At 48.8% G+C, this 15,052-nt stretch overlaps 2 protein-coding genes across 3 annotated transcripts in view; both read right to left on the bottom strand.

Annotated features, from left to right (window-relative positions):
• IFT43 (intraflagellar transport 43) overlaps positions 1 to 15,052 on the bottom strand; it is a 59,579-nt gene that overhangs the window by 5,480 nt on the left and 39,047 nt on the right. The window lies entirely within an intron of this gene.
• On the bottom strand, positions 2,473 to 13,487 carry LOC125639084 (uncharacterized). The gene is made up of 2 exons (XM_048855584.2): positions 3,809 to 13,487; positions 2,473 to 3,150 (listed from the first exon to the last, which is right to left on the bottom strand). Exons 1-2 carry the CDS (start codon positions 4,335 to 4,337, stop codon positions 2,738 to 2,740), a joined length of 942 nt encoding a protein of 313 aa, XP_048711541.2. The 5' UTR covers positions 4,338 to 13,487; the 3' UTR covers positions 2,473 to 2,737.

Genomic DNA, 15,052 nt, shown 5'->3' with positions numbered 1-15,052 from the left:
AGGGGCCAAAAGAGAGAATGTCAGGTTGAACAACATAGAAAACTTCCTGTTGCAGATAGTCTACTGCAGTGTTCACCTAGCTTTATATAAACTCAGGTAAGAAATAATCCCAAGGTGACCTGGCAGACACAGTGAGTTGGAACCTATTTATGATTTTGAATGTGAGTCTGCTGAAGCTAGCCTATCCTATGGGTCTGTCTCCAGCCCACTCCCTGGACTAGGGTCACAGCTACTCCAGCTGGGGGGGAAGGGAAAGGAGAAAGGAAGAGGGACAGAGAAGGGGTGCCGAAAAGCCTGGGTGCAAACAAATGCTCCTTAGAGAAGGTGAGCTGCCTTTCTCTGAGGCATATTCCTGGGGATATAAGGAGTGAGCAGGTGGGGGAAGGTGGGTATAGGAGCAAAACATGTTCTCCCATTGATTTCGCATGTCTTCACCAGACCTGCTAAATTGACACTTGCTGCATCGATTGCAGCAGTGTCGATCTACCAGTAAGTGTAGACATGCAGTGAGTGTCGATTTAGCGGGTCTGGTGAATTCACGCTAAATCGACGGGAGAGCACTCTCCCATCAATTTCTGTACTCCACCTCCCTGAGAAGCATAAGGGAAGTCGATGGGAGAACGTCTCCCGTCAACACAGCGCAGTGTAGCCACCGCCAAAGGGGATCTAACTACATCGACTTCAGTTATGTTATTCATGTAACTGAAGTTGCATAATTAGATCGATTTACCGCGGTAGTGTAGAGCAGGCTTTAGGGCATGGCTACACTTGCAGATGTAGAGCGTTTTGAGTTAAACCCGCCTTCGGAGAGCGCAGTAGGGAAAGTGCTGCAGTCTGTCCACACTGACAGGAACAAGTGCTCTGGTGTGGCCACATTTGCGGCACTTGCAGCGGCATTGAGAGCAGTGCGTTAATGGCAGCTATCCCACAGAGCACCTCTTCCCATTCTGGTGCTGTGGCTTGTGGGAAGGGGGTGGAGGTGCGGGGCATTCTGGGTCCTGTCCCAATGCATCGGTTTGCATCCCAGCAATCCCTGTGCTTCCGTCCACATTTGGCGCATTTTTCAATGTTTTTTGTACAGTGCACTCTGTCTCCCCTCTCAGTCTGTGGGAACGGAGCCCAAATTGCTGAGGAGTATGCTGATGAGTCTCGGCAGCACGTCACATTTGGCAGTTGAATTATTCCCTATGATCCATAGTGACAGTGAGGGCTCTGACGATATCGACTAGAGTAACGCATACAACGCGAGTTTGCTTGTGGCATTCATGGACATGCTTACCACCGTGGAACGCCGCTTTTGGGCTCGGGAAACAAGCACTGAGTGATGGGATTACATCGTCATGCAAGTCTGGGATGACGAGCAGCGGCTGCAGAACTTTCGGATGAGAAAAGCCACTTTCATGGGACTGTGTGAGGCGCTCGCCCCCACCCTGCGGCACAAGGACACGAGATTGAGAGCTGCCCTGACGGTGGAGAAGTGGGTGGCTATTGCAATCTGGAAGCTGGCAACTCCAGACAGCTACTGATCGGTCGCTAACCAGTTTGGAGTGGGGAAGTCGACCGTTGGAATTGTGTTGATGCAAGTTTGTAGGGCCATTAATCGCATCCTGCTTAGAAGAACCGTGACTCTGGGTAACGTGCATGACGTTGTAGATGGCTTTCCACAAATGGGTTTCCCTAACTGCGGAGGGGCAATGGATGGCACACATATTCCAATTCTGGCACCAGCCCACCTAGCCTCCAAGTTAATCGGAAGGTGTATTTCTCTATGGTTCTCCAGACGCTTGTGGATCACCGTGGGTGCTTCGTTGACATTAACGCAGGCTGGCCTGGAAAGGTGCATGACGCACGCATCTTTTGGAACACTGGCCTGTTCAGGAAGCTGCAAGCCGGGATTTTTTTCCCCAGACCAGAAGCCACAAGCCCACAGATCACCGTAGGGGAAGTCGAAATGCCCATCGTGATCCTTGGAGACCCCGCTTAGCCTTTAATGCAGTGGCTCATGAAACCCTACACAGGGAGCCTTGACAGCAGCAAGGAGCGGTTCAACAACAGGCTGAGCCGGTGCAGAATGACTGTAGAGTGTGCTTTTGGCCGTTTAAAGGGCTGCTGGCACTCTCTGTATGGGAAGCTGGACCTGGCCGATGATAGCATCCCCATGGTATTATCCGCATGCTGTACCCTCCATAACATTTGTGAAGGGAAGGGTGAACGATTCACTCAGGCATGGAACTCGGAGGTTCAACACCTGGAGGCTGAATTTGAACAACCAGAGAGCAGGGCTATTAGAGGGGCCCAGCGCAGGGCTGTAAGGATTAGGGATGCCTTGAGGGAACAATTTGAGACTGAAAGCCACCAGTAATGTCTGGTGCCCTGCACGGGAGTGAAGTGCAGTGGTTCCAAAGTTAGTAGGAATCTGTTTTTGCAACGCTGACTTGCAGTGCCTGTTTCTTTCCTGGGCTAAGCTATCTTTTACTTTATGCAATAATAAAGAATGTGTTCAAAGCCAATAAATCCATTTATTGAAAAGAAATACAACTGCTTGGAAAACAGAAAGGGCAAGAGGGTGGGGTCGGGAACAGTACAATCACAGATTTGCGTATGTCCTGTTATACTCAGCCTTCCTGTCTGGAGTTCTGTGCAATGAGTGCTGCACTTCAGGATGGCTATACTGCATGGTGATCGGGGGTTGAGTGCAGAGGGTAAGGGTTGTAGTTTTCAGGGCTGGGTGGTGAAGCTATAGGTGCTGGAGGCAGCTGGTGGTGGTAAGAACCTGGATGTTGGGGAAAGTGGGTTGGAGGTGACATGGGGGCACGAGGGAAAGAGTTTTGGGACAAGGGCTGCGGGCGCGGTAGTGCTCTGCCTGCATGGCTATGAGCGCCTGGATTGAGTCCGCTTGGTGCACCATTATGCTTATCAGCTGATCCGTACTTTGCTGCCGGAGCACCACACTTTTGTGCCAGCACTTCTCATTCTGCTGGCGGATCCTCCTTTCACTGTCCCGCCACTCCTGCACTTTTTGATTTTCATTACTTGAATGCTGCATTACTTCATGCAACATGTCTTCCTTGCTTCTACGTGGCCTCTTTCTGATTCTTTGGAGTCTTTTGGCCAGTGATAACACAGACGGCTGAGATCTCAAGGTTGCATCTGTAAAGGCAAAATGCAACAGTTAACAGAGACAGCATTGTTCACACCAGACAGAGCAATCATTCCCCTGTACTTAAGGGCAAGCACAGTCTACACAATAGCATAATTTGCCCATCCCAAAACGAGTGCACTTAATCCACAGGAGCCCCAAAATGGTGAGTAAGCACAGGGTCAAGCGTGACTGATTGTTTCACTGTCCTCTGGGTTTCTGTGCCTTGGGCAGAGCCAACAGTGGCAGGGGGCCCCCATCCTGAACACTGTCTGCACATTTTCCACAGGAGTTCATCCTGGAAGATCTCTCGCTGCTGAGGGTGACCTAGGAAGCTAGGGAGAGTCTTCTACTGTAATGCGGATTCCGCCCTGGCCCATATGCCGCTTGCCTGTGTGCAGCAATGGTCCCCCCGCCCCTCACAGCACAGTGCCGTGGACAGGTTAGCCTTACTGGGACAAGGAACACAGTGGCTCTCCCGAGAAACCTGCGCAAGCGCATTGCCCAAGTTCTGGCTGAGACCTTTGAAGAGATCACTGAGGCGATTACTGCAATGTGAGAGAGCACATCAATGCCCTATTCCGCATCTAGGCATGCATGCAACCCTAACCCTCCTCACCCCAAGAGCCCACACCGAATAACTTCCTTCCTAAAATAAAAGCCGCTTACCGGGAACCTCCTCTGGTGTTTGTCCTTCCCCAAGCACCGTCTGCCATGACTGGCTACCTTCCTCCTGGCTTGAGAACAGCTCCTGGCTGCATGCATCTAGGGATACTGGGGTGTCTTCCTCCGCCTCAGAACCCTCGCTCCTGCTTTGCTCCTCCTCCTCCTCCCCCTGCCTTGTTGAACTGGGCTCTGAAGTGTCCATGGTGGTACTTGGAGTGGAGGTGGGGTCACCCCTGAGTATTGCGTCCAGCTTTTTGTAGAAATGGCAGGTCGCAGGGGCAGCACCGGAGCAGCTGTTTGCCTCGCGGGCTTTGCAGTAGGCATTCCGCAGCTCCTTCACTTTAACCCTGCACTGCAGTGCGTCCTGGTCATGGCCTCTTTCCATCATGTCCCTTGATATCTGCCCAAACGTATTGTAATTCCTATGGCTGGAGCGCAGCTGGGACTGGACAGCTTCCTCCCTGATGACACTGATGAGGTCCAGCACCTCGCTATTGCTCCATACCGGGGATCGCCTGGCGCATGGAGGCATGGTCACCTGGAAAGATTCGCTGAGAGCACTCCACCCCTTGCTGAGCAAACAGGAAGGGGATTTTCAAAATTCCCAGAGAATTTAAAGGGCGGGTCTGACAGTTGGTCACCTGAGGCAGGGGAGTAGAGTTCAAAGTGATTACCAGAGTGGCTAGAACAGGCATTGTGGGACACTTCTGGAGGCCGCTCAGAGCGCACTATAGGACCAGGGCGTCCACACTGGCGCCACGGCACTCCAGAGGGGGCGCAGCAAACGTTATTCCACTCGCCGAGGTGGAGTACCAGCAATGCTGTAGCCGCGGAGTCAGAGCGCTCTACGTGCCTTGCCAGTGTGGACAGGTAGTGAGCTAGTGTGCCTGGGGCTCCTTTATTGCGCTGTAATTCGCAAGTGTAGCCAAGCCCTTAGTGTAGTGTCCCTTTAAAGGCCTATGGTTTGCTAGAAGACTGCTCCAGGGGCCCCTGTCCCTGGAGCTGGGGAGCTGAATGGCTCCGCTCTCTGGAGATTCTTCACCCAGTTGGCATCTGAATGAAGCAGGCATGCCAGGGGCTTGAGCAATCAGGCTGCTCCTGGCTCCATCTGTAGCACTGCTGCTATAGTGTTGGAATGCAGCAGTTGGCTATTTCTAGCTCTACCCTTTTTGCAGCCCAGGCTGAGATGAATATTCAGGAGCTGGAGAGACAGCCCCACCTGAAGAGTTTGGGGCTCAAGACCGGGCCTTCTTGAGCAGCTTCCTCCTCCTGCCTCCTGTCAGTGCTGTGCAGCCTCCCACAGCTCCAAATGGCACTGCTCCTGCCTCATGTCCACTCCGCATCGCTACAGGCTCCCCCAGCTCCCCTTCCCCGGCCAGAGGAGACAGCGCTGGCCCATCTGCAGCAGAGTCTGGGTCAGCCCAGGCCTTGGCGAGATGGCTGTTTGGAGCTAGCCACACAGTGGGATTTCTCTCTAATTGGCTGCCTGCTGAAAGGGCTGAGGAGGATGGAGGCTGCAGCGAGAGGCAGTGACAGCTTGGATGATCTCAGCAGAGCCGTGCCATCCAGCTCCCCAACCACCCAACAAATAGGTGCCTATGGAACAGCTTTCTGGCTGCAGCAAACTTCATAAAGACCTTTGCAGGGAAACTGTAGCAACTTGGCCTGATCCATCCCTGAGACAGAGGAAGGCAAAGGCTGGCAATTCCATAGCACTGAGTCACTGCGCCATTTGACAATGGCCTGTTACTGTTCTGCTCGCTGCGGAGCCCTGACCGCTCTCACAGCGGAAGCTGCCATTGCACTGATTCTTCCCAGCAGGGGCTCCCAGCTGCTGGCAAAGTGCAATGAAGGGACAAAAGAACAAAAGCGATTCAGCTGACGGAGTGACTGATTTAGAGGGAGAGATTATAAGAGCTGAATATGTAGGGCTCAGCCCAGTGATAGCTATGGGGGGCAGAGTCATTGTGGATAAGGGGCAAAGAGTAAGGAAGAGACAAATTGTGTAGGCTGGTTTGCGGGGATTAGCTTACAAGTAAAGAGATGAAGCTGAGCACAGAAAAGAAGTTTTGTTGAATCACAGGCAAAATGGACTAAGGGGACATCTCTAACTGCCCATCAGAAAATGTGAGATTCCCATGGCTACAGTCATTTAAAAGCAGGACTTGGCAAGACCCTGGAGAGTGACTGTAGGGATTAGGGAACATTCCTGCATGGGCAGAAGCAAGGGGATGGCCATACTAGATGAAACCTGGGGGGTCTTTTGGGTCTCTAATTTCTCGGATTGTCTGAAGTGCTGCTCAGCAGTTCAGTGGTTAAGGGGAGCTGGAGGCTTTCAAAGATGTTTGAAAGTTAGCCTATTCTTTGCTAGAGACATTTGCGAAGATACACACAAATCTATGGGTAGAGACTGGAACTGGATGTTACACTGATGAAAAATGTTCCCCTGTTAATAGAAATTAATGTAAAACTAACGGGGAGCATTTCTACACTCCTCTACTGAGCAGCACTCTTGGTGTCACATGCAGAAAGGATCCAGTTCTGCAAGGAGTTGAGTGTCCTCATTCCTCTTTGACTCCAATGGATTTGAGGGTGTTTGAACCCCTGCAGGATCCCTCCCTCTATCAGCTAACCAACAGCCTAGCTTCCCCATTCATTATTTATTTTGATTCCTTCTCCGGTTGGGTCTTGCTCTCTTGGATTCCTTTGGGCTTTGTTGCTCCCTTTTTCTTGCAGATGGGCCACAAATGTCAGACCCAGCTCAATGATGGATCTTTCACCCTGCAGGATCCTAGAGTTTTACAAACTGGATATCCTGCTGCTAGACTTGCTGACACAGGGCCAAATCCAGCTTCCAATGAATTCCATGGAAAGACTCCCACAGGCTGCAACTGGAGTGGAATGAACCCTTACCGAGCATTGCAGCCACACAGCATTCTCAAAAAAATAGGCTACGGAAAGCCAGTGAATTTACCAGGTAGAAACTCTCTCTCTCTCAAGGAATTCAAGGCTCTAACACCACGTAGGTACTTTGAGAGAATCGTAGACAGTAGAATTTAGACATAAATGGAAGTGCTCTATTAGTTTCCCACCAGCCCATCCTATGGTGGCCAATGCAGTATTGTTCCCTATTGTATGCCATGTAGAGTCATGTCCAGTTTACCTTGAAATGTCCTATACTATGGGGCATCCCCAGCTCCCAGGCTAACAGATCCCACTGGCCAGATTTAAATGCTATTCAGCATAAAAAAAAATTTTAAATTTCAACCCACTACTTGTAATTTCCTCCTCTCCTGCCCCATCCCTGTTGTGCCACTCTAAATAATTCTGCTCCCTTCTTTTTGTTCACACTCTTTGCATATTTGTAAACCATCACAGCATTGCCTTTGCCATCAGTTAGCCAAGCATCTTTTTTACTCAAGCCACCCACCTTCCTGATCATTTTTGTTGCTCTTCTCAGATCTTACTACAGTTTTCCCAATATCTTTCTGGTAACACTGCTGAGAAGTTATTGCAATATTCCAGTTCCACCCCATGGCTGTGCTATGACTGCCAACACATGCTATCTTTTAGCATTCACATCACCTTCAGTGAAACTACTCACATGTTAAGTTAAGCATGTAAGTAAATCTTTGCAGGACTATGTCCTCTCTGTCTTACAATGCAGGACCCATGCGCACACAGCCAGAAACTGCACTGGCCTTATTTCAGCAGCTGCAAATCTCCCAGATAGTGTATTGCCCATATCATCCTGGTCTCTCTCAGCTATCCCTGATTCTCTGGGTCCTGCCTCCTACAGAGTGTCTATATTTCAGAGCTTTTCCACCAAATCAATTAACTTTGATTTTTCCATATGGAATCTTGTTGTAAAATTTTCTGTCTACATTATAATCTATCTGAAATCAGGGCCTTTGCATATGAGCCTCGTACATGGCTTCATAACGTCTATACACATTGAAGAGCAGCTGGGAATCGCATTCCAGCATGTGCATATGGGAATTGGGAACAGCTTATCAAACACAAAAACATCATCATTGCAATGATGCCGCTGAAGGGCCTGCACATTGTAAAATGAAACAGAGAACAAAGAACGGCACCACAATCTGGAAACAAACAGATTCACAACGCATAGCTGTGTTTTAGAAGGAAGGGCAGTTTCCTGATCTCTAACATCTGCCAATTTCAATAAAATATTGCAGACAAGTCTTTGCAGCTGGGTGGAGACCACACCAGCCATGTTACAGCCCAGATAGAATTGCTCCAGCAGGGGATTTCCCTCCCCCTATAGCACACCCTTCCCTCCCAGGCCCAGAACTCAGAGCATAAAGATAATGTAAAATCAAATGCCAATTACCAACAACAAAAACAAACAAAGAATAATAATAAAATTAGGTACAAGTCATCTCTTAGCACTTGGTCTCCCAACTAGACTCTGGGCCCCTTTAGTGTAACTCATGCAGGTCCGCCCTCAACCACAGCCTCCACCAGAGTTCCTCTGGTATCAGTTTTGTGATACCATGGAGAATGTTCGACTGTACCCTGCTCTTAAAAGGAGCACTCATTCCTCCCCAGTTAAAATACACCCAGTTTTCCTTCTGGTAAAATCAGTGAAGAAAGAGGAAGAGGAGTGGAAGAGGCATACGTTGGGTAACGTTTTACAGACAGAAAACAGAAGAAATGGGTTTCTGGAAGTCAGGGAAAACAACTCAAGGCCCCCCATGCTCCCAGAGTGACCTTAAGGAAACCTAGATGGGACTCCTCTTCAGACCTCAGTTTGGTTAAAGGGGATCAAATAGTAACATAAAGCACTTTCCCTTGGCATCCTCTTCCTCAGACCATGCCAGCCTGGGCCCAGGAATCAAACAAGGCAGAGATGGAAAATAAATATTTGAGCCCCATGCTGGCCAACACAGAACTGTTTCCTGTGGTCTATTCTCCACACCTACATCTAGTCTGATTTTAAGTTTCCCAAGGAGCCAGGAGCTCTCTCTTGGAGGCAATTCAAACTAAGCTCATCAAACCCAGAACTACTGTGGCACTAGCCCCAAGTGATAGTTAACAGCTAAGTTATAATTTCCTAGACCAAATGTAGAAGTCTTGTTAATAGCTAATAAAGTGTATTATTATCTCTATGACAAGAGCATCAGAGACCCCAGGCTGGTCAGGGCTGGCAGTGGGCTAGGCACTGGTCACAAAAGAATAAGAAACAATCCAGACCCTAAAGATCATTGCATCTAAGTTATGGTGAGGCAAGTTGGTGTAAGAAAGTAGGAGTTCGGAAGGGAAGGAGGACACATGCTTACTCAGACTGGGTACTTGAATGATTAGCAGGGGAGAGTGCTTTTTAAGATATAACAAACAAGAGACACTAGTGATGGCCGTAGTCCAGGCTGGGTACCTGTGACCATCTGCCTTTCTGCCTCTTACACAGGTAACTGATCTGCAGAGGAGATAGACGGAGAGGTAGAGGCAGGAAAAGCAACTGCTAGGAGGGGTAAGAACCCACTTTACCTTACAGCCTTCACACTCCTGGCCGTTGCTTTTCCTGCTGCACCTTCCTCCTCCACATGCAAGTCACACCAGCTTGTTATTTGTATTACAGCAGCACCTAGAGGCCCCAAATGAGACCGAGGCCCCATTGTGCTAGGTGCTGTACAAACACCCAGTAAGGCAGTCCCTGCTCCAAAGAGTTTACAGGCTAAATTGACAAGACAAAGTGGATGGGGGAAAAACAAATTCAGAGAGGAGACGTGGATTGCCCAAGGCCAGACAGGTCAGGCGGAGCTGGGATTGGAAGCCCTGTCTCCTTGGTGCCAGTCCAGTGCCAACACTGATTCAGTTAAAGTACATCTTTTACAGCCACTAACCCTCCCCTTTTAATGTAGGCCCCCTAGAGCTGCACAGCCATTCTCTCTGGAATCACAACTCCAAGTGCTGAGAGTCACACTAAAAATCTCGCAATTCATGCTTAATGAGGATTTTCTCCCCCTAGTCACGTGACATTTTCAGTGGCCAGTTCAGAATGCAAGCTCCGCACAGCAGCAATGCAGGCATCTTCAGTGACCACACAATGCTATGCACACCTTTGCTACGACTGAGACTACAGAGTGAAGACTACCCAGAGTATGGCAGCTTTGGGGGCAAGCTGACCCCTTCAAAACAGGTTTGTTTATCCTCAACGCACAGAATTACAGGCTCCTCACTTAAAGAATGACAGAAACTAACTTAATTTTACATGTTATGAGCATGCAACTTAAACCAGGGATAATTATAATTTCTCTGCTGCTGCAAAACTTTATTTTACTGAATGCTTTTACCTTCTGCATCACGTTTGGGGAATTTTAAACAGGCAAATGGAAGAAGGTCTGATTGAAGATGAAGTTAAGTGAAAGAAATTGGTCTCATTTAGCACATGACAGGATTCATCTGTGTTCCCAAGTCCACCGAGGTAGCATCATGGGCGTTTCATATTCATGAGCTGCTGCGACACTGTGTCCCCTCATTTACAAAGCGCCGTGTTCAGCAAATTCCGTCCCTGTGGACGCTCCGTGCATTTCATGGTCTTGTCAGAGAGACATCAAACACTCCATTAACCAAATACCAGAAAATGGCTTTAATTAGCGCATCTCAATCTGATAAATATTTTTCCCCCTCTAAATGGAAAAAAATGGAAAATAAGAAAAAGAAAAGTGGAAAGCAACAGGCTTAAAAAAACCACAAGGAACAAGGAGCAGAGGCAGCTTCTACTGAACACAAGCTCAAAGCCTCTTGGAAGGTGAGAGCAGCAAGCAAGCAAGCAGAGTGGGCAAAGAATAGCTCTCTGGACCTCTGGCCACTCCATTTGACTGGAATGCATTCCGCAGGATCGTACCAGACCTGCTGTCAATCTGATGACTGATCAGGAGCCATACCTGTCGCCAGTGGGGAGGATGAAAGCAGAGGGCTGAAGAGAATCAGGTAGCTACCATGACTGTTGGGGTGTGGCCCTGGAAAGCTGAGAGAAGAAACTAAGGAAAAACAGTACAAGAGTCCATCTCTCTGAGAACCATGGTGAGAGTATGATGGTGGTACCACATGGGCTAGCTGCTGTGAAAAGTCACAATAATAAAGGGGCCTTCTAACCCCAAGTCATAGAAAGGTCTCAGTGGCAACCTGACACTGAAAAGCCAAATAGTAGCTTTACAGAGACAACCATATTAGTGGAGAACAAGAGCAAATGGTTTTGTTTTTTCTCAGCCTTCCAAGCTACAAAGTGATTATCAACTAGACAAAGGGCTGGATAGTAGAAGGAGTGGCCACTCAGGCTCTTGAGCCAGGAGAGCCCCGGAGAACAGCACCAGTCCCTACCTCTGTAACCAGGTTGTGGCATTTGTTTTCCCAGATGCTCACCATGGTGTGACTCGGGCAGGCTGGAATCCAGTGCAACCGCCACCTTGTGCGGTGTTGCTGCTGACATACAGTATCTTCCCAGTTTGGAATCATCATTGCAAACATCTTCCTTGGGATGGTTGAGGGAGAGGATAGAAGTGCTGCAATGATGTTGTGTTATAGGGGGCAATACGGCATTGTCCGACAAGTTACTGGACATAATACAGAGGGAGCTGGGTGAAATTATATGGCCTGTGTTATACAGGAGGTCAGACTAGAAGATGATCTAATGATCCCTTCTGACCTTATAATCTATGCACCTATGACCTTTGGACAATCAGATTGGTCACTGGCAATAGAAGCACCAGGAACTTGGAGACCAGGATTAAGACTGTGCTACTGGAGACTGTGCTACTGTACAGCTGGCATTAGCAGGGCACTGATCTCGGAGGCTCAAACTGCCAAAGATCTCTCTCTGTGGAGGAAACATTCAGCCATGATCATCATACAGCTACCAACCTACAGACACTCCTGTCTGAACTCTGTGCCTGCTTCAGTTCCTGGAGATTTCCACTTTTCTCCTTTCAAAGGCTTCTCTCCACATCCCCGTTCATTTTTTTCCCCTTCTAAAAAGTATTAAGGCACTGGCAGGGCTACAGCCTAGAAGGGCATGAGGCACAGGGGGAGGGATGGGGGGAGTTCAGAAATACAAAACCCTCCTCAATAATGCTAGAGATGAGTGATTTTGCTTTAGAGCATTAATGTGACAGGGAAAGTGGCTTCTCAGAGCAGTCCTGTGGAAGTATGTTTGGGAGCAAGCGTATCTGATTCTATTTCATCCTCTTCATGTTACGCTGGAAAAACAAGACAAAATACATTTCTTTTATGCTAAATCCTTAGGTTTTTTTGTTTTTTCTTATATATATTTATTAAAAAAATGCCTCTTTGATCGGCAGCACCTGTGACATTTCCACATCCAGAAACTCTTCAGAAGCCTCCCTCCCTCCGCACAAGGCCACCACTGCTGACAGCCAGCTGGGTTTGATCAGAGCCATTCCGAATCGGATTTTCATAAGACAGATGAGGAGTCTTACTGCTGCTTTCTCATATCAGATGAGAAACTGAGGGGGGAGTGGGGACGGGTCCTGAGGGAACGATGCTACAATCAAGGGCTATGCAGTTCTCTCTCTGTCCCTCCACTGCTGCAATGTTCAAAGGAGTTTGCCTCGAGCGGTTTTAAATGATGGAGTCTCAATTCTGTAATCAGCTTTCAAGAGCTTTTTCTTAACGGGTCTTTTAGGTAAACCTAGTCCGTCAACTACACTTATGGACTCAGCAATCATAAACCCAATATGACTATGTATCTAACATAATACAGAATTTAGAGATGGAAGAGACTTTCCAGAACCCATTAAGTTAATCCCCAAACAGGCCAGGATTGTTCCCTAACAGCTGTATTATTCACTGCCTTGTCCAGTTTTAAATTACTCAAAACAGGGCTTTCACCATATCCCTTGGGATACACACACTCTGCTCTCCCCTTCCACTCCCACTGAAAAGATAGAGACTTCTCCAGACCAAGGCAACTCCAGGTTGTAATGTCAGCTGTCAAAGTGAGGTTAAGCTGGCCCTGACCAATCGCCCGCCTGAAGCCAGTAGCTGTTTGTGAGCCTGCCCATCACTGGCCTCACATATGCTAATGGACTCCCCCAGTCCCTGGCGGATTTTTATCTACATCACAAAACCACCACACAGAGTTTGGCCTGATGCAGAGTCCCTCTTAAACAAAAGTCCAGGGTTTGAATAGCAAAGGGCAGCAGGTCAAGACTCAGGTGCACCTACAGAGCTGTATGCCTGCACCTCCAAGAACCATCCAACTGGCAGGTGCATGGACACATGAAGTCACAGTGGGACAGACCAACATACAAGCATTATCACCACCCTCTGCCCCAGACCATCACTCCCCATTCAGCCCACTCACTCAGCTCCTCACATGCCAGGCACAGTTCTGCTCCTCTCTCCATTTCACCAATGGCAAGTGTTCTCCCCACACAGCTCCCTCCACATCTCTCCTCCTCTACCTCCTCCCTTTCCCTGGTCTTTCTCCCCACATCTTTCAGTTTCCCCCTTGCTCAGCCACTCTGACCTATGCTCAGCCATTGCAACCTTCTTCACCACCAAAATCTCCCTGGAACTTACATCACATGGGAACCTACCATCTCCTTGCCTTCCCCGCACAGATTAACTAGCCAAGAAGACAACTAGGATACTTTATCACTAATGATTGCTGGGCAACTTGGCTTGCACTGGATAACTTGGCTTGCACTGTGGTCCCAGCTTTGCTCTAAGCCACTTGTAGACCAGGTATTTTATTCAGTATTCCTTTTATTCAGAGGCTGCTCATGAGAAGAGGTTACTACTGTATTGCTGTGAAGTTCTGGCTCTAGGTAGCTACCACAAGACAGACAGATACCCAGCTCTCCAGACTCAGTGACCATGGGCCTTCCTTTTTTTCATCTTTTAATGTTCTCCCCTCCTGTTCTAATGAAGAAGAGCTGCCCGCACACACCAGAAGGGTAAGAAGCCCTTGTAAAGGCTTAACACTTTATATAGAAGTCTCATAGTTAGCATCACTTCCTAGGTGGAAGCTTCCGGGAGGGGGGAAAATGGGTGTCACTTTGATGGCACTGATTTAGTCACAGTCTTCTGGCAGCTTCTCCTGCAGGTCAGTGTGGGGTTGTCTTTGCAGCAGTCAGCCCTTCATTTCAATCAGCTTCCTTGTTCATACACACTACCTGCTCCAAAATCATATACCACCTTTTCCCACATTCAAAACCACATACACTGTCCCCTTCCTCCAGCAATGGCCCTGCTGCGCTCCTCCTGGGGAGCAGAGCTACCAGAGTGGGGCATTACTGAAGTGGGGGAGCAGCATGTGTGGGGGAGCCATGGCCAGGGGGATAGAGACAGCAGTCTCAGCCAATGAGCTGCAGCTGCATCACTGGATGAGGAGCTGAAGAGCAGAAGGGAATTCCAAGGGGTGAAGTGGGGCTGAGGGGACATTTCTGGGAAGACATTGCAGAAGGGGGCATGGCAGGGAAGGCACAAAGAGGGGACTCTCAGCTGAAGAGGTTCACCGGTTGAGGGAGGTGCCATCTCTGAAGGGAAAGGCAGGGGCATTCAGTACTCAAAAGCTGCCCAATCCAGGAGATGGCCACTTGATTGCTGCATCTGTCAGACAGATGCTGCATTGGTTGGAAAAAGTCAAGTGAACAAGTGAAATACCAGGCAGGATAAAAATAGAGCCCGTGCCAGTCCCGCAGGGGAGGGGTGCACAAGGGAAGGGGCCCCTTTCGTTGTGAATTTATTTGTAATAACCCTTTCCTCCCTTGCGTAGCCCCAGCACAGAGCAGCCGGTGTTTACAAGACAGGGCTCTGCAGATAGCTCTTTTCTAATTCCACTGACAGCCTCACATCTCATCCAGCATCACTGCTGAGCTGAGCTCAACCACTTCTGCCCATTTTCCCTGTTGACATGGACAGAAAATTGAGCAATTACCCTTAAACTCCTCTCTCTCAGATCACCCAGATTGCTACACACACAGTATTAAGCCCCCAATTGCCCCTGGCCAAAAGTGGCTCAAGTAGGCCTGTCCTTTAGGAATTAAACACTTTTTTGTTGCTCGTGAAGGTTTATTATTCCTAAGGTTGTCAATGTATTAAATCCTGTTAAAACAGGTTTCCCATTGTGCAGAGAGGCAGAGCTCTCCTACCAGAGCCCCACAAACAAGGGCTCAGGCAGACACTGCAACCCAGCAAAGGAGCAGTACCTGTTTACAGAGACCACATTTTATGTACAAATATGTGTATATGCCAGTG

The sequence above is a fragment of the Caretta caretta genome, chromosome 6, assembly GCF_965140235.1.
Source record: "Caretta caretta isolate rCarCar2 chromosome 6, rCarCar1.hap1, whole genome shotgun sequence".
Taxonomy (NCBI): domain Eukaryota; kingdom Metazoa; phylum Chordata; order Testudines; family Cheloniidae; genus Caretta; species Caretta caretta.
This window is presented reverse-complemented; position numbering and strand designations above follow the sequence as displayed.

What these genes read in the sequence shown, in the direction of transcription:
- LOC125639084 (XM_048855584.2), bottom strand. Translation starts at nt 4,337, where the DNA reads ATGCCTCCATGCGCCAGGCGATCCCCGGTATGGAGCAATAGCGAGGTG. An exon ending in AACACCAGAGGAGGTTCCCG is followed by an intron (nt 3,151 to 3,808) that starts GTAAGCGGCTTT and finishes TTGCCTTTACAG; the next exon opens with ATGCAACCTTGAGATCTCAG.